Here is a 22,800-nt window from a genome sequence, read left to right as displayed (position 1 = left end):
CGATCCTTCCTCAATATCTTTAGTCCTTGTGATCAACACGACAGATCAGGAAGAGGTAGGTCCTATTCCTTTTTCTTGAGTCTAGGTGGGAATAAATTGAATGAAACTGACTAAATCTCCACATCAATCATTACGATGCGTAAAGAAAAGCCCCGTCCCATCGTGCAATGTTGTCAGCTGGGTCGAAATTTTCCCATGTGGCTGCAATTTTTTTCCGAACAAAATAAGACAACATTTTTGATCGTTAACTCCCCTCCTCCCCTCCAATGGATGACACCCTTTTGTGCAGGGCTGGAAAGAATTTTATTTTTAGAGAAGCCGATGAAACTAGTAAAAAATATATAAATAAACAAACAAACAATAACAACAACAAAAAGAAAACAACAACAACAGGTTAAAAAAATATAGAGAGATCTTTTCCTTTAACTTAGCAGTGGTCAATAGTGCTGCTTGTAAAAACTGCAAATACCTTGCTTTTGTAAACAAGTTTAGATTTTCCTAGGCAAATACATGTACAAAACTTAAAGAAAATGAAGACTTAATCAGAACTGGTGTCAAGCTGATGTGGAGTTAAACTTAAGAGGAATACAAAGAAATCAAAAGATGGTCAATGGCTTCTCAAGCAACCCCAAAATAGGGGCAGCAAGTGGTACAGGTGCCTTGAAAATTGGAAGCCTCACACAATTTTTGTCCAATCTTGTCAAATTTGCCATGAGTTTTGAAATGATTATTTTATACTGCATGTAGTGCCTTTCATTGTTGTTCTCAAATTCAGTATTTGCATTCATAGCTGAGGTTTATGGATGAAAGGCACAGTGATAGCTGAAGTAAGTTACAAATAGCATGTGCAACAACAGATGGCCAAGACTAATTGAAAAAAAATTACTTATTACTAATAATTTGCAGCAGCAGATATTGGGCTATCATGTCAAGTTCAATGTCTGCCTAGTTTCCAAGCCCCTCATCCATGTAGTGCTATCAAACTTTTGTAAACTCAGAGAGAAGCATCTTCTTTTGCAGATTATTTAAAAGAAATCTAAAATTCGGTATTTACATAATGTGAATTATCAAACCTTGTGTCACTGTTGTCTGCCTCAGTGTTCAGCTTCAGCTAGTAATTTAGACCTTGGCATTGATAATTAGTGATATCATGCTCAACCTCATCCAATAATTGCTTATTGTTTGCAGGACTATATTCTTGATGAACTTAAGTCTTCAGATGTTCCACTTCCAAAAGTTATCACCACTGAATTCACCTCTTCAGAGAGGTATGTTTTATGTCATGAAATGACCCCTTGTTGCTTTTTTAATAATATCTGCTTTTATTTAAACAATAAGGTGAAGTACTGTTTATGTTCATTGATTTAATAGAGATACTGAATTTTATCACCTGAAGGTGTTAATAGTATTATCGAGTTTTTTAAAAAAAAGATAGTGTCCCTCTTGAATCTCATGATAATAATTGGTTCAACCAATTAGTAAATTGTGTTTTGATTATTGTTAATTATTATATACACAGCATCGGTACATGTATATACAGTATATATACCCTTTTTATTTCATAGAAGAAAAAATGTTGCTTTATATATGAGGAATGGGGAATCTAGATCTATATCACACTCTTGTAGAGGGGTCTGATAATCTATGACTCATTATTGCCACAAAGAACAAAAAAAAAACGACAACATCTCTTAATGACCCACAAACACTCTGAGGCTCATTTGGTGTCACTGTCAAGCAACTATCAATTCCCCTTCTGGATGAGGAGTTGCCCCACTCCCATCTGATTGTCATTTTGAGATAACCTAATCAAATATCTTATAACACTTCATGTAGGTACAACAATATTCATGTTGGTACTACAGTACAATCATGTAATTGTACTTTATATAGCCACTACAACAGTTTATGTGGGTACTACTAACAGTTCTTCATTATTGTAGGTACTGCAATAAGAAAGGAAAGAGATGGGTTGTGAATTAGATGGTTTAATTGATGTAAAATGTACTTAGTGGGTTATTGATGTGTAATGTACAAGGACATGTGCATATACATGTACGCCATATACAGATGAAGTTTGTTGTACACCTCATTCTACCCTTCTTAAGCCCTTTTTTTCTATTGATTGACTTTGTTGCTTGATTCTTTACAGACTGGTTTCATCAAAGCCTTATCAGACAATCCTCAGGCTTTTACTTCAGGTTTTTTTCAAGTGGAAAAAGTGATGAAGAATTTATTTGTAAGAAGACTATATCTTTGGCCTAGGTATGGGAAACAGAAATAAAATTGACTTGCATATTAAAGAAAATTTGTATTTGAATAAGAATTACATGTAGTCTGATATATGGAACCAGCACCTAAGGAAGAGTAGTTTGGTCCAAATTTGTGTGCAGTGTATAATTGTGAACTCAGATTTGTATTTCTAAATTAATTTTGGAAGATCAACGATTAACAATTTCATGGCATCATAGTTTGACATGTGTAAAATACAACAGAACTGCTGTTCTGTGTAGAATTAGGGATTAGGGATTCTTCTGGGATTATTTATTCAGAAACAATAATTAGCAATAAAATTGAGTACTTAAGTCCTTATGATATTGATTGAGCATTAATCTAATCTTTCTTTTAATATATTTGTTCTTTTTAAATCTAGGTTTCATGCAACAGTTTCAGCATTTCTGGAAAAACACAAGGTATGTTCTGGAGTTTTGGCAGCCAATCTGCTTGAATCTTTTAAGCTTAAAAATGTCTCCCTGAAAACCAACTATCAGTGACTGGACATATATAAATGCTTAGTCTTAGTACTGGGACTTTAAATAAGTGAAGGTGAGGATACGATGTTAAATCCAAAAATATATCACCAAATGTAGTTTGGTCCACCTCTAATTTGGCACATTTTAGACTTTAATCATGAAGGATTCCATCAGAGGTGGCTTTTGGAATTGCTATGGTCCAAGCTTTAACAGGTTTAACACATTTGATTATGGGTTTGCAAGATTTAAGTCTTTGTTTTAGTGTGGACCCTGGTCAATTTGTTGTGTCCTTGGGCACTACTTTTCTGAAAGAATGTGGGAAGTCGGTGGTTTGGGAAAGTTGATGAAATGTTTGGAGTAACCTACAGTAGGATAGACTCACATCCCTTATTATTTATTAACAAGTCATCATGGTTTGTCTCTACACTGACAATTACACACTGTCAAAGAATCAAATAATGCTCATTGTGTTTCATTCTGTTAGTGATGTTTTGTGCAAATTTTTGCTTTTAAGCCAGAGGTTATTGAGCTTCATCTCCATCTAACACCTTCCATGCTGGCAATTCAAACAGCAGCTCTTGATCTGATCAATACATGCCTTAAGGAGCTGAAGAGAGCAAATCCAACAGTGAGTCTCCTGTTGCATCAATGAAAATTTCGTCTTTTTGACAAAGAGAGAGATTGTCTACATCATTTACAATCTAACATTTAGTCAAGAGATTGTTGATGATGTCTTGAATTTTTCGGATGTGGATATAATTGAAGGGTGAAGTTAATATAGATTGTATTTATTAGATGCCTCCCTCCTGTTAATAACTATGAATTAATTACAATTTCAATACCATTTCATTTTGTCATGCTAGAAAGGTTTAGGTTGGTTTAGAACTTTGTCATGACATTGGAAGCCTTTTTGCACCAAATAAAATTGTGTTAAGAATGAAGGAAACTGGGAAAAATTGTTTGCCAGGATTTTAGACAAGCTTCAAAGTAGTTGGAAGAATTTAAAAATTGTAGAGAAGATATTAAGTGAATAGATTTTAAGTTTCTAGGTAAAAGTTTTGAAAATGGACCAGTTGTGGAGAAACTTCATGATAATGCTTTTTATGAGTAATACCATGATTTTCTCTCTTAATCATGTAGCTTGATGCAGATGATCTGACTGTAGAGAACAGTATCAGCAAATCCTTTGACAAAATCCTGAGATTTCAACTTAATCCTGTTTGGCATCAACTGGTGAGACTCTATGTTAAGATTTCCTTTACTCAGTCAGTTTCAATTGTTCAGTTTTAGGGGAAAAAAAGAGCAAAAAAAAGAAAATAATGACTGATTTACTCAATGTAAGTTGCTAAAATGCAAAGACCTTAGGTTATTAGGAAAGAATTAGTAACTAACTGGCATTTATGGGGCTTGTGGTTCTTTTTTTTGTGAAATTGCTTTCTATTTCCTTATCAGTGATAATTTTATGCATTTGTATGTTGTAGGGAAACAAGACAAGACAGTTGGTTGCTGATCTTAAAGTTCTCCGGCTTATCCTACTGTAATTGCATACATATTCAAGTACTTAAAACAGTTAAACTGTTGATTTAAATAGTGATAGCCAGGCTTACTGATTTCTAAGTATGGGCCACTTCTCTCTGAAAGTTACTGGAAATTTGCATTTGGGATGGCTTTATTTTTAACCAATGCATCCAGAAAATAATAATTTGAAATAATTCAGTCTAACTTTAATCTTTATGATGATCATAATTATTTCTCTCATCGCAGCTATCTTACACAATATGACTGTGTGACATTTTACAACTTTCTGGAATCACTCAGGTATACTTAAAATGTACTTATAATTATTCCAGCATTCACATTTTCCTTCATTTATGTATAAAATGTGTTAAGTAAACATATTTTGGATGTACTGTAAAAGTTATATAGCATGGTGAATAGGCCAGCATACATGTTCATGTATTGCACTCACAGCCCACAGGGTGACATTGGATGTGTCTGTTCAGTATCACAGATGATGTGAAAATGTGACAGGAAGAAAAAAGTGGTTCAGCCAAGTGTGTCACTTACGTCCTTTTTACATTTTGATGTTTTACTGTACAAAACCTATGACAAAAAAGAATCTATTTTTTATGTGATAAAAAGGCAGAATGTTGTTAATGGTAACATTATCAATGTGTCTGTCCTCCAATCAATCATAAGTAGGAATAAATTTAAATCTATCCGTAGATGAGTGTAAAATTCAACTTGCCATATAATGTTACATGTAGTTTGTCCAGTGCTTGGTTTTAACTCATATAACATACTCACAAAATACCCCACTAGTTTGCCTCCTTGCCTGTGTGGTTTAAACCGTTCCCATGATATGACAAACCATCTGTTAAGAAAAGATACATTTTGACTGAGTTGTTTTTGTAATGTTTTAACATACAAAATGTACAATGCACCATCAGAGCTAGTCAACGTGATGTCAAGAATCATTCACTTTGGATGTTCATGGATGCTGCAGATTCCTTGTTTGTGGTAAGCTGTTTTTCTGTCAGGTTATATTTGTATTAGAATCAATTTAGAAGTGATCCTCGCAGTTATGAACACAACTGAACTAGTAGTTGAAATAAGGCTTGAAAAAAATTCAGGCCCGTGCGGGGTTTGAACCCATAACCTCTGCAATACGGGTCGCCTTATTTCAAGTACTGGTTCAGTAGTGTTCACAACTGCAAGGATCACTCCTATATTCATTTCTTCCACTGCAGTGCACATATATGATTTTCAAACATTTACAATCATTATTCACCTCTTGGAAGGTTTATTTAGATCTAACATAAAAACCAGCTCCCAGTTGGCTTGTTAGCTCAGTTGATAGAGCGCTGCACTGGTATCGCAAAGGTCGTGGGTTCAAATCCCGGCCCTATTCAACTACTAGTTCAGTAGTGTTCGTTACTGCGAGGATCGCTTCAATCTATATTCATTTCTTCAACTGCAGTGCACATATATGATTTTCATATATTTACAGTCATTATTCACCACTTGGAAGGTTTATTTGGATCCAGCATAATGACCAGCTCCCAGTTGGCTTGTTAGCTCAGTTGGTAGAGCGCTGCACTGGTATCCCAGAGGTTATGGATTCAAATCCCGTACGGGCCTGAATCTTTTTCAGGCCTTATTTCAACTACTATTTCAGTAGTGTTCATAACTGCGACGATCAATTCTATATTCATTTCTTCAACTGTAATGCACTTATTATGATTTTCATATATTTATAATCAATACTTTAATTTAAATTCTTTTTCAAAGCATGCAAAGGCAAGGGTTATTGAATTTACTGAAAGTAAAAACAAGAAAACGAAAGGAGAAACATCACAACAGAAGGAAGAAAATTCTAAGTAAGTGAATATTCTCCTAAGTATTCCCATTCTGTTGCCAATACTGCCCTTTGCACAATGTAGGCTTCTAATGTGAATACGGTTGACGTGGAATTAAGGAAGAAGATGGTCTTTTGGGGGCTTGGTGACCAGTGTATATCTTCTGATCTGATTTCTTTCCCCCCCTCCCTCCTTTCCCCCATCAAGCTGAGGGGCTGGGTCTCCAAAGCACTCGTCTTACTCAAAAGGTTATACATTGTATTTTCTCGACTTGCTGGTAGTCGATGTAGTATCTTATCTTGCGCAGGACTCCTTCATGGGAATTGATCACCGTGATATGCATGAATGTATGCTGACTATGATTATCTGTGTTGCGAAACGTATTTAAGTGATGTGAATACTGATTATGAGTTGTGATCTTATGAACAATGTGATAACCCTTTAATCCCTAACATCAGTATGCATATTCTCCATACTACTCCCTTCACATTTCCTCGGGTTCTGACATGGATAATTTTTTCAACAATCAAGAGTTTCTTTTGTTGGTGATCATCTCCCTTATTCTCATGACCTTCATGTTTAATTCAGGGGGATATTGTAAGGAGAAATTAGATGTTAGTCACTCTTAGGGGTTAAAGGGTTAGGAGACTTCACACTGGATGCACCCAAAGTTTCTCTCTTTTTCCCTTTTCTTCCAACTGTGCTTAGTTCACTATCTCTCTCTTCTGTAGAGGCTACAGCAGTGACAAGGATCAGAAAGGTTTGTAGTAGATAACTTTTGTTATTTTTGCAACTTCTCTCAGCTGAAAAAAAGACAAGTTATGTATAGAAAGTATTGTGACAGAAGACTCTAAGCGGCTGTATTCTTAGCAGGCTGTTAACTTTTACAGTAGACAAAGCAAAACAGGACAAATCAAACAAAGACAAAAAAGGAGGAAATTGAAGTGGTTAGCAACAGTGAAAGTGCGGCCTTCTGTCTTCTTGTCCAACGAGTTAACATCGGAGAAGATTGATCGCAGTTTTATTCGCCCTTCTGTTGCTGTAAATATCCTTGAATACCCTTTTTTTAAGAAGATTTTTCCAGAATCTAAGAACGCGTTGAGCCGGTAAGGTGCGCAATCTTGAGTGGAGGAGGTCATCTAGCTGGTGCATGTGTAACCAGTCAGATCACAGAATTAGCAGAATTATCCGGTAAGGTGCTTGCTGACTGAGTACCTTGTGATAAGATTTAGCAGTTGATGTTATGTAGAAGAACAACTTGTGACATTTTTTCTTTCTTCTCTTTTCTTTCTTTGGTTTGCTTTCCATTAACAGAGGAATTAGTTCTGGAGGAGAGTCCGAAGTGGAGGCTTGTGTCAGAAGTGTTAGCAGAGATTGAGCGGGATGATGCTGATAATGACAAATGTACCTGTTACACTTACTGTCTGTATTTCGTTTGATTGTCTGTCATTTTTACGTCAATCAATGATTTTAAATTGCTTTTACGACTGAAAAGATCTTATCGTCGTTCGCTTTCTATTCCAATTTTTTTTTTTGGGCAAAGAGTGCCGTGCAAAATACTTTCTCCCAATGTTTAGAACTGGTCAGTGTTTTAAACTTTGAAAAGACTAAGAAAAGATTCTTTTTCGTCGTAGCGTGTCAAATGCTCTGAGAATTACTTATATCTTCAATTGCCTTTGGAAGAAGTATTTAATTAGCGAAGCACTGCAATTTGATATTTCCGTAAATATTTTTTCGTTTTTGAACCGTAAAGCTGCCAAGATTAACCTGAAGTTGATTTTCCACGCTCGAGATCTATGTTTGATATCTCTCTGCACCCTTCAAATTTGATGTTGGGAAAAAACGAGAGGAATCTTTGAGAACCAAGAAACTTTGTGTAGAATTGTCATTGATAGTTTTTACAGAAGATTAGTCCTTGATTCTGGTGTCTTTTCAAAGCTTCTGTTCTGTTGCTTGTCTTTGCCAGAAATTCGTGGTTCTGTGAATTTCTTGAGTGTCATTAGTGCATAATCGTGTCTAGAAGTACAATAAGTGAGACCAGACGCACATCAAGATGCTGAAAGATTACACAATATACGGATTTTCCTGCGGTTTCTTTTGCGAGTTGTTGCGTGATTAGTTTTGTTTTGCCTTATTTTACAGTTGGACCTGGTCATGTTCTGATTGCTGCTTATGACGAAAGGACGTGCTCACAGCTCAGAGATGTAAGTGTTTATTCAGCGACTTTTTTCTCTCGGCTAACAGCTTACAACGTATGATATGCACCAACTTTTTAATGAAGTACTGATTATTTCATTGATTATTGGTATGGGCTAGGACGACTTTTGGTACTTACCGGCTATTTTCAAGAGTTGAAATGCAAAACCCTTCGAATGATGTCGCTTTTATGTTCCACCTCACTGACTGCTTAATGCGAAGTCTTTAATGGTGAACTAGGCGATTGGAATGTCATACATTTTTTCGCATGGATTTTCAATTGTTTTTGACGAAGTTGTAATCTTAATCTAGCGAGGGAGAGGTGGTTGGGGTTGGGGGGGGGGGGGTGGTTGTTATAGTGCAGCCATGATTTCAGTTCAAATTTTGCGCCAAACAAAACAGTATCCCTCGCTATAATTATCCAGCTTTCGATGAAGTTTGAAATTGATTTCATTTGCATTTTGCCATTCAGATTGAATCTTTCAGTAACCAGGTGATAGAAAAAGAGAGGGAAGATAGTTTTCCAAAAGTTAATGCACAGGATGCTTGATAAAGTTGTTGAATTGAAATATTTTTGCGGACATCTTATTGTTATGGTGTTCTCATCGTTTTGTAATTTAGTACCTCTGTGATGGAAGCGAAGCTGTTCTCACTCGCCTTTACAACAAGTTAATAAAACCTGCAGCAACAGTGGCTGAGACGTCAGAGACAGGTACATGTATGTTTTCACCTTCAAGCCACTGCTTTGTATTCCACCTTAACTGTGTTTATTCAGTTTAATAAAACAGTCTTGGCCTTTTTCACGATATGATTTTTAGGGGTGTGGCAAGGAGGCCCAATAGGAGGTAGTAGATTGTCAAAATTAGGTTCCTCGGGTTTTTCGAGAGATGAGAAAAAGAAAATGCTATGTCAAAAGTCAAGCGAGTTTATTTCAGTGCTCTCACGATAAGATTTTCTTTCATTAATGTCTCAAAGCTAGAATAACTTGGTGTCAGGGTGAAAGTGTAAAGAAACGCTACGTCAGGGTTTGCATGTCTTTAAATGATTGGCCTCCTTATCAAACTTGGAATCAAGTTAATCTCCCCCCCCCCCCCCATCTTCCCCAGGATTAACTGCAGAATGATAACGTTGATATGAACCGCGAATGCTCGAAACTTGATATATTCCTAAGGGGTATTAAGTGATGTAGTATTGTGAGATTTGTTTTCATTTTGTAGCTTCCGTAAGTGGAGAGACTCTGCAAAGTGACGTTAGTGCAAACATTTCTAACAAAAAGGTAGGGGCGCCAATTGCAAAACAACCCCAACATACTTCTGGCTTGTTTGACGAAAACAGATCTGTTGACCGGAGTGGTTGTGCAACCGATAGCAATCGTGGTAAAGCTAAAACGAATTCTCGGCGTTCCACCATTTGATGCCGTGGAAAAGCTGTTCATTGTTTCTTTCTCTTTAATTTCCTATACCTCAATTACTCAAAAATGCGGCACCTGCTGGCAGTAATTTTTCTTGATGTGAAATAATTATGTTTAATTATAATAATGATCAAATGTTTGTTTGTTGCTGCTTCGTTTCGAATTCATTTCAAATGGAAAACAATTTATCAAATAGCAGTTTGAAAATTCTGGAGAGAAGTAAATTACATGGTGGCAAGAACTTTGAGCATTACCACGGAAACAATTGAGAATAACGAGGTTATTAAGAGGTGATATTAAGAAAAAGATGCGCCGTCCAAAACAGATTCGCCTGCCTTCTCTACAGAGTTGTCGTAATCATGTCCCTCTGAGAGGCGCTATGCGCTAATAGCAAAAATTATTGTGTTTACCTCGGGGTATGCAGGATGATGGAAAGATCGGGACAGACGGGTTTTAATTGCACCTAGACTCGGAAGTATGAGTTTTCAGGGCATCCGTGCCTCAAGATAACGACAATCCAGTGCCCTGATTATTTAATGATTGATGACTTACCATCAACAGCAATAACTGGTGAATGCGCGCGGCCCAGTTGTTCTAAGGCCGATTTCTGCTAACCCAGGGTTAAATGTTAATCCGGGTTTCTTTATTTCTCTACTCAATAGTTTTTTACTGATAATTTTCTCTATTGTACTGACTAAATATCTGATTGCAACACGTATGGTCTAATGGTCCAGGTGAGAGTAGTCCCAAGAAGGACTGTTTTAGGCGGTAGTGACTGATGTTTTGACTACCCTAGCAAGAGTAATCATCAGAGTTTAATCCGGCTTTCCTTTTAAGGTCGATCAAATGTTACTCCCGGGTCAAACCATTACCTGAAGTAAGTAAATAAGTTGAATGTCGGTAAGTTTTGATCAAAATAATGTCGTCGTCCAATTTTGTAGGATTTACCGTCATCCCGTCAACGCCGTGTTCAACCTGGAACAAAAGGGAACTCAAAAAGGAAAGTGGCTGCCCCAAGGAAGAAAGCGCCTTTAGATCAGTCAGATGAAGGGTATGAAATTGCCTAGTATCTTAGTGAAAGTTTCTCTAAATTGCTCCTCCAGTGGCCGATAATATCCAACAAGTAATTTCTTAACGTCGTGGAGATTAGATGTCTCTGTTAAAGGATGTTAGCATTTCTCTCTCTTGACGTGTCCGCTGAGTTTTTCCTCTTCAACTGTTTTGGTCGTTATTTGGTGTAGTTGTTTTCACGTTTGCCAGGTTATCGACTCGTTAGCAAGGTCAATTTGTTTGCTCGTTTTGTGGTGTGGAGTAGTTTTTTTATTCGTCTGCTTTCCCATTGGCTTCGTTAATCTAACTGAAGAAATGTCTTTTGGATCATTTCCTTATCAACTAATTTTTTATTTTTCCCATTTAGAAACAGTGCATCGAAGACCCAGTTATTCAAAGGTATCTTAAAATTTTTTATTTTTATTTAGTTTTTAGCAATATCGCCCTGAATCACACAGTAAGGTCACGAGAATAAACGAAATGTTCAACGACTAACGAAGCTTTTGATTGTTAAACAAATTCTCCTTTTCAGCACCATAGGAAATGTAGAGAGAACAGTATGGAGAATATGCCCGCTGATGTTAGGGTGTAAACTAAAGGGTTAAACTGCTAATTCATAAACGTGTTATTATCTAGATATTCACTCTCATTATTTACGTATTTGTACCCAAGTTTTCGAAGATGTAAGAATTGTAATAAATACGATCTTGAAATTACTATCAAAACGCGGTGTAGTGAGAAGTAAAGGGAGCTTTAAATTATTATTTTTTTCTCTCCAAGGATCAAGATCAAATGTTCTTTTGAGGGTAAGTCATAGACTGTATCCACATCATGCATGTGATACATGGATATATTATTGAAAAATACAAACATACAATTATCGTTGACCTTAATGAGATATTAAAAATTGATGTCAATGGGGAAACATAATTTTATAAAAATAGATGTGAAACGTTTTTTACGAGGATGAATCAGATAGGCCTAAGTGCCGCTGGTTCATACAAACAACACACTAAGGGTAGGTTTCCTGAATCTGTCGTGACTCTTCACTGTCTGCTTGTGATGTTAGTTTCTGTTCCATAAGGCCATTATGATTACCTTTTTTGTTGGTTGGTTTCGGGTTTTTTATTTTGTGTTTGTTTGTCTGTAGTTTTGTTTCATTTTTTGTTTATTTGTTGTTGTTGTTTTAATTTGTAGTTTTGTCTGACATTCAATCGAAAAGCATTCAGCTTAATAATTTTTATTTAATGTTGTGTCTGCGTTTGTCATTAAAGAAGTTAGTTTGCGTAACAGAGACCCTTCGGGTCATAAAACAGAGATTTGTAATGAGGTATTTATATCATTTTTACTTCAGCCAGGTGAAGTAAACAAAGCGGCAGAACAGGACTCCCCTCCAATAAAACTGCTGTCATCACGAATGACCATCATTCATCCTCTAACAGGTTGCAGGTAATAACTGTTATCACGCTTTGAATACCTGTATCTCCCTACAGCTGTGCAAACATTTTATCAGCAATGCATGTAGTACGCTCATTAAAAAAAACCGCGGCGGCAATGGCTGACAAAAAAAACGTGCCATATTTGCATACTTCTAACGTCTTACTGTAATTACCATAATGAGTGGTAGCCATACTCGTATGCGCAATAATGGACCGAATTAAAGCGATACAATGTAAATCTGGCGGTTTTACCGAATTGATAACCAACTCGGGTTGTCGAGAGAACGCAAGAAAAAGGGCAACTGGCGAATGATTTACTGGAATTCCTAAGAGGATTATTATGCCAGTAACACGACTGAAAGTTAGTGAAAGGGTCGTATATTGCTTTTACTAAATAGCTTTGGTTATATCGATGTAGTGATAAATAGGTTCTTGACCTTTTTATAACATAACTTAGACACAGCGCGCGCTCTGATTGGTCAAAAATCTATAGTATAATTGCCCGTAAACCCATAGAAAACTGAAGCATCTTCCCGTTATGTCAAATGGCGCCACACGGGGCCAATTCCCAGATTTTAATTTGTTAAAGGCCTTTGGTTTGGAAAACTTTGAACGTTAAAAACAAGGACAAAGATTTTATTTTTCTAACATTATCAAATTTTTTACTTGAAATGAAGTTTAACCAGCTGCGCTGTTAATGTGGAAGAACTTCAGAAGTTCTCGACTAGAATTCCCCAAATTGCTCGCCTAGAAGGGAAAGTTGGCATGTTTTTGCTTCAAGAAGAATGTAGCGATAAACTAACTGTATTGTCATTTGGATATTTAATGAAAATCCTATTTGCATGAAGTCAAAACCACTTGGAAAGTGAATGTGTACTCAAAATTTTATGGCAATTCCATTTGCCTTCCAGTTCATTCAGTTTCCGGTGCTTTAATTGGTTTCTCGCACCTTGATGTGTTTCATGGGAATCAGTAACTTATCATTCTCTCTGACAAACTTTACTCACATTTATGTCATAAAAGCAATATACCACACTTGCTATTGGTTTAACGGTTAATAAACTGCTTGGGATGTTGAGAGAACACTCGAAAATTTGGCAAACTTTTATCGTGTTCTCTCAAATAATAGATACACAGATAAACGAGTCGACAGAAAAACAAAACTAGATGAACTGATTAGAATTACACAAATTAATGAATTAAGTAACAATTAGATCAATGAATAAACAAATTAATAGATGAATAAATCATGATCAATCTTCGGTGTCTTGTATTAATAAATGAATGAAGAAATGTAAAATGGTTTCCGTGTTTACATAGCCTGATGTAAACACGCGGGAGGTTGGGAGAACACGAGATAAGCGTAGGAAACCACGACGCGAAGCGGAGTGGTTTCCAGCTTATCGAGTAAATGAAAGAGGAACGAAAACCCTGTATACATACGCTCATGTAAAATGGTTTTATGGCCAATCAGAGCGCGCGTACTATTTGAATTATTTTATAAAATAATATGAGACTTGATCTGAAGGATGGAAAACCGTTTTTTTTAGTGATCGTTACAGTTTGCTAAGAACTCTCTGGGAAGTAGAGCCTCGATATGTTGTGCTTTATGATGCGCAAATGCAGTTTATACGCCAACTTGAGGTATTTTTACCTTTTTTCTCGTTTTCGGTTCCCTGTTTTTCTTTTACAATGTACTACCAATATGTTGTCTTGGCCGATCATTTCCTTTGCTCTTTGTTTTTGTTTTATTTCCCAAAAAACTTCTCGTTGCATCTACGAAATTAGACGTGTGTTTGTTTGGTTTGCTTTTTCTCTTCTTTTTTGCCGTCATTTTTGGACCGTTTGAAGACGTGTTTGTGACTGCACATATTTTGATTCAATTTTTGGGGATTCGTACGTTCATTCGTACGTTCATTCGTACATTCATTCGTACGTTCATTCGTGTATTCGTGAGCCTTTCAGTTTTGTGGATTCGTGATTTCTTTCGTCCATTGGTAAGATTGTTCTTTGATTCGTTATCTTGTTCTTAGATTCTTTATCTCGCCTCACTTCGTTTGTTGGTCCGTTCGATGATCTTTTATTCCGCGAGAATTTACTGGTTCTTTCGTTAACATGTTATCTATTTTATTTAAGTTAATTCTTAGATTTTCCTTCGAGTATTTTTAAGCTTGTTGGTTGATTCCTTCGTTCGTTTATCAGTTGGTTGATGTAGTACTACGTTTGTTTTTGTACAAGTCAATAATTCCAGATCGTTATGAGAAATTCATCAGTATCTCTTCCACAGGTTTATAAGGCATCCAGACCTGGAATTCCTCTTCGTGTTTATTTCTTAATCTACGCTGGTTCAGTCGAGGAACAGGTAGTGATTCAAAAGCTTTTTGTTTTCAGTTTTCGTTAAATTAACTTTGCAGGTGAGACATGTTTTTTAAACCATTATTTTAGAAATACTTGACAACTCTTCGGAAAGAAAAAGAAGCGTTTGAAGTGCTGATAAAAAATAAAGGGGTAGGTTCATTTCTCTGTTATTTCTTAGACCTGAATTACATTGATTTATTGATCCACGCTCAGATATGTAATCAGCTATGAACAAGTCCAAAGCTGTCTCTTAGGTTTGACCACAGAATATAGCAACAGTTACCATAATGGACATGACTCAGGAACTTGAGGCCTCAACATTTTGTTAAGTGGGATGACTTGGTTGAATTTTCCTGAGTATTTCCTGGTATCGATTAAGTGCGTGTTCTCTTAACGCCAAGTTTGCAGTTTGGGATCAGTCATAGAAGTAATTAGATCGTTTCTTAAAAACCCAAGCCTTAAAAGACAGAAAAAAAACCAACTTCTAGTTGGATAATTCAGTGTGGCCATTTTGTTGTTGTGCTTTCCGTCCATATTTTTGCTCTGATCTACAGTGTAATACAGTGGCATATTGGGTGTGTTCCGATGCCCTTGTATGATAACATGGCGTAGTAGTGAAATAAAAGTATCAGAAATCGCACTCTTATTTTTTAGCTGTTGTAAAAGTTTTGCATTTGCACATTAGGACAAAGGTATAACTGAACCTCTTGCCATTTTAGTGGAGTGAAGCTTGGTAAGGTAATGTACACCTTTCTCCCCTGCTTTCATTCCTTGAAAATGAATCGATGTGAATGACTGGGTTTCAACTTTACAACTATGTTTTTTTAATGAGGCTCACGAAGCGGAACTCTACGTAAGCACCCACATCTCATATCTGTCGTACTTTAAGACTAATATAGGCTGCTTATTCTTTCTTAATCATTATTATTATTGTTATTATTATTATTATTATTATTATTAATTTTACTCTTAACATGGCAGACCATGGTTGTCCCAGAGGAACGTGAAGGTAAAACAAGTGCAGCCATGATGTTGAGTAGAGACCCGTCTAAGGCGACAGATGCTGTGAGCACTAGGAAAGCAGCAACATGCGACGAAGGAAATAAGCAATCAAGAAAGGTATAACAAATAATTTAGCAACTTAGTATTTTATGGATAATCAGTTTGGTAATTTTGGTATCCCCAATGGGCACCAGTAAAAACCGAGGTTTCTTCTGGTCGAAGTTTTTATTAAAACAGAGGGCGAATGGAAAATTTAGTGACCACTTCTTTGTAGAACAGGCTGGAAAAATTCACCTCCTAGATCCGCAGCAAGTTCTTATTAACCTTTTGTGTTGAGCTCAGTGTCTATTCATGATTTGTTTCAAAATTGAATTTTCAACCCTTAATGTAACTTTATTCGCGGGCAGCACTGCGGTGGTATAACCTTTCTATAATTTGCACATTTCATTCGTGAAAGTGTTTACATGGAAATTTCGATTCGAATAGAAAACTCAGTAACAGTTTGTTGCGTCGGGAGTGGGACGAAGGGAAAAATTGTTCTGTCTCGGTCAACTAAACCTGATTCTCGGAGGCTGGTTGATAAACAAGCAACATAAATTTATAAAAGGCCAAAAGTGCTCTCCGATAACAAACGCTGGCCTTACCGGTCGGTGCCACGCCGAGTTTGCCAATAAAGTTTGAAAAGAACGCCTGGGTGTTTAGGGGAGGAAATGAGGTGCACGCGTAAATTAATTCAAAGAGTCCCCAAGAAATTGTAAGGTGTATTGCACCGGGAAAAAAAGTTTCTTTTTGAGCATATTTGGACTCAGCAATGTAAGCGCAATGAAATTGAAAAAATAGGTCCAAAATTCAGGTATTGAACTGTTTTTGGACTAGAGTCGGTGAGGAGTTAGCCAAACACATTAGTAACTACTTGGTGTTGTTCAAGGTCATTGTCGACATGCGGGAGTTCCGCAGTGAGCTTCCTTCACTGATTCATCGGAGAGGGATTGATGTAGAACCTGTGACTTTAGAGGTTTGTACATAATTATCTTCTTTATCTCCTCAAGCTTCGACTGATATGTTTTCCATCGCCACAAAGAAATTATCTGGCGACTAAAGTTACAGTGGAAGTCGCCTTTTGGGTGACCTGCTTTGAGTGATCTGATCATGTAGCCAGCTGTAGCGTTTACATAACATTGTGCTTGTGGGGCTCTGTTCTGTAATTTTTACCACTATTGCCAAAAAATAATGTTATTTTTCTTTCACATTTACAGGTTGGTGATTACATTCTTACCCCAGACATTTGTGTGGAGCGTAAGAGTGTGAGTGATTTGATTGGCTCGCTCAACAACGGAAGACTGTGAGTATTTGTCTGTAGTATTACCACGATCTATAGACTCTATCTGTCATTACATAGTATAGAATATTAGACAGTTGACAGGAAAAAAAGCCTTTAAGGTAGATCTGTTATTTGACTTGTTTTATTGTACTCTTTTCTCTTAGTAACATCGCATGATTATGTAACCGGGAATCAATGTTAGCATTTCAGCAACTGTGCACCTACTCCTCCCCTGACCCAACATTAACCCTAACATGTCATCAGTTGACTTTTCAGTTGGGTTGAGGGAGGGGTAGGTATGCAGTTGCTCAAATACAAACATTGATCGGCAAACTGCTAGCTCTGTAGTGTAAATGTAACAATGCTCTTCTCGTCTCTGGGTAACGTAGTATGACTATGCTATAAATATAACGATTTCTTCTACAAATTGTAATGAAATAAATAACTACTCTTTTCGTTTTAATACTAGTCATTGCGAAGTGGGATGAAAAGTCTTGAAATGATTTTGCTGTTTGTGAATCTTTTCCCTCCAATTTCTAGTGCAAAGTTGACTGAACAATGCTATAACGCACAGGTTTTTCGTCATTTTGGGTAGAGTGGTTGGGGGCCAGAATGAAATTATTTCATGGATTTTGACACAAACGTTCTCTACTAACATAAGTTGGCAGCTTCGTGCCCTTTTTTTACTTTTTCACCCGTAAGGTGAGAAAAATTAGAAATGTCGGCACTGTCTGATTTGAATTGCATTTGATGAACACGTTTGATGACCTCCAAGCTTATCGAACACTGCAGTTGTTCTGTACCACTGTTGATCACGTGCTAGTGTCATCCCATCCTAATGATGTTTGGAGTGATTAAACTAAGATTTAAATTTGATCAAATTAAGTGTAAAGCTTTTTAAATACGATTCTGTGCAGATATCCACCATGTCTATGGTTTCTGTGTTAACTTTCAAGGTATCACCAGGCTGTGGCTATGGTCAGGTTCTACAAAAGACCCATTTTGTTGATCGAGTTCGATCCAAACAAGTCATTTTCCCTGCAGGTTAGTATCCATCGTAATCCTGTGGTGAAAATTAAATTAGCTTCGAAGTGTCCATTAAGTAATTTTCAAGTTTCAATTACAGTTGAACATGAGATCATGGGCGTGCGTAGATATGGAATTTCTCTTGGAGTGTTCAGCTCGATAGCTCACGAGTGAGATGTCGAGTTGAACACAAGAACAGAAATATCACATCTACAAACAACTATGTACTATTTTGTTTATCATATCAACACAATAGCCCTTTACTGCCAACAAAAGTCGACTTTATTAATGAATGAAAATAAAAGGATCGACAATCCCCTGATAAAAAAAAACGCTAAAGAGCTTGACGTACTCGAGATGGAAACAAACAATGGGCCTAATTTTCAATATACAAAATTGTCAGTTATTTATGTCGTCCTTAGCGACAGAAGAAATATTTCAGGTACACGGCCAAAATCGGCTGGTGGCAAATCTTCCAGTTGTCGATTTTCGTTCCCGGCCGCGAGAAATGCTATCACCAAAGCGGTTTCCCTTTTCGTATTTTGGTTTTCTTCCCCATCTAGGAAAGTTTGCACGTCACTGTCTGTAAGCGATACGGATTTTTCAGCGTCTCAGCTGCCATAATCCGCAATAATTCTGTTAAACGACCTTGGATTGTGAATGGTGAATGCTTTGCCGTTCGTTCATCAACCTGCCCGAGTGGCGCGAAAGCCGAGGGACGTTTCAGCACCTGATTGACGATATCAAACACGTGGAAAAATATCCTATTTTTTTCACGTGTGTTGTTACGCTTTTCTCAGGGCTGGAAATCCCTATATAACACCGTAGTTTATGTGATAAAATGATTTTCCTAATTTTTATCGTTTTGGCTCTTTGTTTGAGTGTTTGCCGTTTTACATGTGGGAGAATTGTAGATTTATGTGTGGAAATTCTTGATGGGATGTGTACTGGACCTCTCTGTAGCTTTTTCTGATTATTTTTTAATTTAACGGAGGGGGATTATTTGCGCTAGTCAACAACATCCAAGGCAGGGCTTGAAAAAAGTTTAAATGCCAACTTGCCCTTCGGGAAAGCAACTTTCATATGTCACTTTCAGAGGCATTCCTCCGCTACCCCTACCTCGTAGGGGATGAAAAAAGGAAAAAAAAGACTAAGATGTTTTAGCGTCAACTCTTAAACTATCAGATATTGCAAGAAGGGAGATAAACTTGCTCGTCCGAGTGGGAAATCTACCGTGCCCTTCCCGTACTACTGCACAGGGGTTTTTGCGAGCGCTGAATCTGAGGCCATCGAGAATCCTAGACCCAAATATATCTACAATTAAGCGCTGTGAACACACTGTAGAACAAATCGAGCTAAGATTAGAATGAGAAAAAACTGAATCGAACAACTTGTTTGTATTATAAATATTAGGAAAATCTTCTCCCGATGTAAGCCATCTGTATTGAGGTGGAAAAAGTGAGATTAAGTGGAAGAAAAACGAAAATGAAAATATTAAGATCTAACCTCTTAATACTCGAAATTAACAATTTGTTTGATACACGGAAATTCCCAACACCTGCACAGTTGGTAGGATCGGGTAAAATTTTGCATTTAATTACAAGAATTAAAAGTCCTAGCCTGCCAGGAGTCTCCCGTGGCTCAGTGGCAGAGCATCCTAAATACAGCTCGGAAGGTCGTAAGGTCGTCCCTTATCGAGAGTACTTGGAGTTTGTTTTGTGCGAGTATGTCTGTGTTGTTCACTGAAAACATCATCTTTCATTAGAATGAAATTACTGCCCGTTATTCGTTTAGGAGTGATCCAAAACTTAAGAATCCACTGCAAGTGATCTTGATTTTCTATGCTTCTGTATGGTCGTGTGAAGTAGACAAGTTTAGTTCTTGTAGGACACACGGACACAGATAGTTCTTGTCACTGACCTTTGTTCCTTCCGTGACGTATAAACCGAACCTCAGAATCCAATGATGTTGTAATTACCCCTGGTTTTTCTTTAACTCTCTTGTTAAAATTAGGAATTAAGACTTGGAATCGCCCATCGTGAATTTCTAACAGTTTTTTATCGACATTTTTTATCCATCTGATTATTTATCTGTTTACCCGTTTGTTTGTTTGTTTTTCCTTCAGGCGAAGTCAAGTTTGTCTAGTGAGGTATCCTTCAATGACATATCTTCCAAGTTGACTTTACTTACACTTCATTTTCCTAAGGTGCGTGTTATGAATGCTTTTTGGCTTCTTTTTGTCTTAAAGCAATAATGGTAATTAATGATGATCCTGGTTGATCTTCCAGTTGAAAATCTTGTGGTGTCACAGCCCGTATGCAACAGCTGAGCTTTTTGATGATCTGAAGGTGAGTCTCTCGTGATGAAACAACCTTGTTGTTTATGGCTTTCGTAATATTTGCTTGGCGTCGTAAAGAACAGACCTATGGAAGCCTTTGAAAAATCAAGTGACGTTTACCCGCGTGTTAACTGACTCCACACAACGTGGTCTTGATCCACTAATTTAATTTTGATGCAGTAGGAGGTGACCAGCAGGTTAGTTACTTAAAATGCCCCCCTCCCCCCACCCTCCTACAGTCCTTGCTATCGCTATTGAATTTCAAACAGTGTGATAAAATGTTACTAAATGCACTATGTTTGTGTATTGTCTATATAATGATGTTGTTAATGACTCGAAAGTTGGCGCAAATGAAAATACATTTTTCTCCTTTGTTTGACGAATGACGCCTATGCCCAAAATGCCCAAAAATGTTATTGAATTTTGATTCAAATGCAAAATCGTTATTGAATCTGATTTACGCACAAATGATCGTTTTGATCGCTAATGTATGTATCTTTACGCAATTGTTCGCCTTTTCACGCAACTAAATTAACATTTTGTCGTAATAAACAGCAAAAGGTATAAAAAGGGAGCCATACCGCCCAATGGATTATAGTAATCGTTTTGGAGATGCGAAGAGTAGTTTATTTGATTTTGACTTTTTTTTCTATTTTTGTGTTGTTTTCCAGGCAAAATGTCTTGAACCAGATGCCGCCACAGCCATGGCTGTGGGCTCTGACTCCACAGCAGTTGCTTCAGATGTTACATACAACATTGGACCACAGGTGAGTCAGTAAAGGGATGCTGGTACAGGCCGGGTGAGTCTCCAAAGACCTTAATAGATGTTTGTTGTCGGCCACGGGTAGCTAGGACTCGCGTACGGTGCAATGTTCATAGGAAGTATCAGGAAAGACTACCGTTTAAAAGTGGTTAAAACCCTGGCTTGTTTAAGGATATGATACAAGCTGACGGTCTTAACGGTACAGTAGGCCGCACAAAGACGGAACAGTTGATAAAGACAACGAAGATTGACCGCTAATAAGACTTTGAAATGGGTTGTTTGAGTTTTAAGAAAGACGTAAAGTCAGTGCTAAGGTGTCTTATCAAGATTTCCGATACGGACTTCTGACTTGGGAAGACAAAATACTGGCTAAGTCTAATTTGGTGTTAAAGGTGAAATGATAGTCTTTTGAGTATTGGGTTAAACGGAAAACGAATGGAAACTAGGGTCTCGTTCTGATCTCTTCAGCATAGTTTTTTTATTTCGTTTGAATAGTTCTGAATGTAGATTTGTTTTTTCATGTACGTTATAATTTTGTTTATTCTAGCTTTCTTTTCTGTTTAAGGACTTCATTTTAAAGCTTCCTGGCATAAATTTCAAGAACTACCGGTAAAACTTTCGGATCGCTTTATTCAATGATATGCCTTATTTGAGTTCTGGTCCTGTGCAAGACATGACCTCTCTATCTCTACTTTTATGGAGGAGTTCTGAAATTCTTGTTTTAGGCCCAGTAGTAGGTTACGACGGACAGTTTAGACCTCATCCTGAAACCTTTTTGTTCGCTCTGTGAAAGATAAATTTAATTTTTTTCTATTTATTTTTTCAGATCTGTCATGAGAAACGTGGAGAGTGTTCAAGAACTTTTCACACTGCCACAGGAAAGGCTTGCAAATATTTTGGGCAATGCTAACAGTGCTAAACAACTCTGGGAGTTTATTCACACCAATAACAAAGGTCGTGTGCAGCCACAAACATCCTCGAAAGTAAGAAGATGAAATTCTTGGACTTGTTGAAAACAAGCTGTCATAGTATAGTATGTATTGAGGAAATAAAAATTTACCATGGGCAAACACGATTGTTTGGATATTCAATAAAAAGTCAGGCAAGTTACTCTTTGAATAAGATAGCCCACCTTTGATATGTGTAAACACGAGCAGGGAAAGCTGGGTCGAGTAAAGAAAGGCGAGGATCGCTGTTGTAGATTATAACGGTTTCTTTCATCATCACCATCTCAATTAGGTCGGTAAAAGCCGGTTAGGCAACACACCAACCACTTAAAATGCAAAAGTAAAAATTACAAGCTACAGTAAGTTCAATACAGACTAAAAAGTGAACTCTACAAATTGACATGCTCTTATTAACCTAATGAACTAAGGTAATTCTTAAATTCGGCTAGAGACGTAACATCAGACATGCAGGGAAGAGCTTATTCCAGTCTATAGCGGTTCTTGAAAAAAATAGAATTTGAACACGTCTTTCTTTCAGTGAGGTTAAAGAAGCATATGGCTGCTCCTGGTTCGGATCTCATTACTAAAATTTAAAAAAGCGCTAATCTTAATGTCAACCAAACCATGAATCATTTTATACATAAAGATCAAGCGAGATCTTTTTGTCCCTTTTACAAGGGTGCAAAGTTCTAATTTTTCTAGTATAGACGTGACGCCTGACTACCAGTCATAGTCGTTTGTACAAAAACGGGCTGCTGCCCTTTGCACTCCCTCTAATGTGACGATGTGGTATTTAAAATGTGGTTCCCGAGTAACGGACGCGCACTCGAACTTATC

At 37.1% G+C, this 22,800-nt stretch overlaps 1 protein-coding gene across 2 annotated transcripts; it reads left to right on the top strand.

The window, feature by feature from the left end:
- Positions 1 to 1,197: 1,197 nt before the first annotated feature.
- LOC131769734 (DNA repair endonuclease XPF) lies at positions 1,198 to 22,110 on the top strand. 2 transcript variants are annotated; one of them, XM_066159094.1, is made up of 30 exons: positions 1,198 to 1,268; positions 2,153 to 2,265; positions 2,654 to 2,693; positions 3,268 to 3,381; positions 3,894 to 3,986; positions 4,235 to 4,290; positions 4,518 to 4,571; positions 5,204 to 5,273; positions 6,045 to 6,133; positions 6,844 to 6,872; positions 7,427 to 7,516; positions 8,255 to 8,316; positions 8,930 to 9,020; positions 9,526 to 9,584; positions 10,661 to 10,770; positions 11,143 to 11,168; positions 11,550 to 11,575; positions 12,124 to 12,218; positions 13,759 to 13,852; positions 14,496 to 14,570; positions 14,654 to 14,716; positions 15,548 to 15,685; positions 16,497 to 16,583; positions 16,825 to 16,910; positions 17,846 to 17,933; positions 20,041 to 20,121; positions 20,204 to 20,263; positions 20,925 to 21,020; positions 21,582 to 21,625; positions 21,843 to 22,110. In XM_066159094.1, exons 2-30 carry the CDS (start codon positions 2,225 to 2,227, stop codon positions 22,009 to 22,011), a joined length of 2,226 nt encoding a protein of 741 aa, XP_066015191.1. In that variant the 5' UTR covers positions 1,198 to 1,268; positions 2,153 to 2,224; the 3' UTR covers positions 22,012 to 22,110. The 2 variants fall into 2 exon arrangements, with proteins under 2 accessions (XP_066015191.1, XP_066015190.1); XM_066159093.1 differs by having other exon boundaries at positions 11,137 to 11,168.
- The last annotated feature ends 690 nt before the right edge of the window (positions 22,111 to 22,800 follow it).

Source organism: Pocillopora verrucosa, chromosome 12, assembly GCF_036669915.1.
Source record: "Pocillopora verrucosa isolate sample1 chromosome 12, ASM3666991v2, whole genome shotgun sequence".
NCBI lineage: Eukaryota > Metazoa > Cnidaria > Anthozoa > Scleractinia > Pocilloporidae > Pocillopora > Pocillopora verrucosa.
This window is presented reverse-complemented; position numbering and strand designations above follow the sequence as displayed.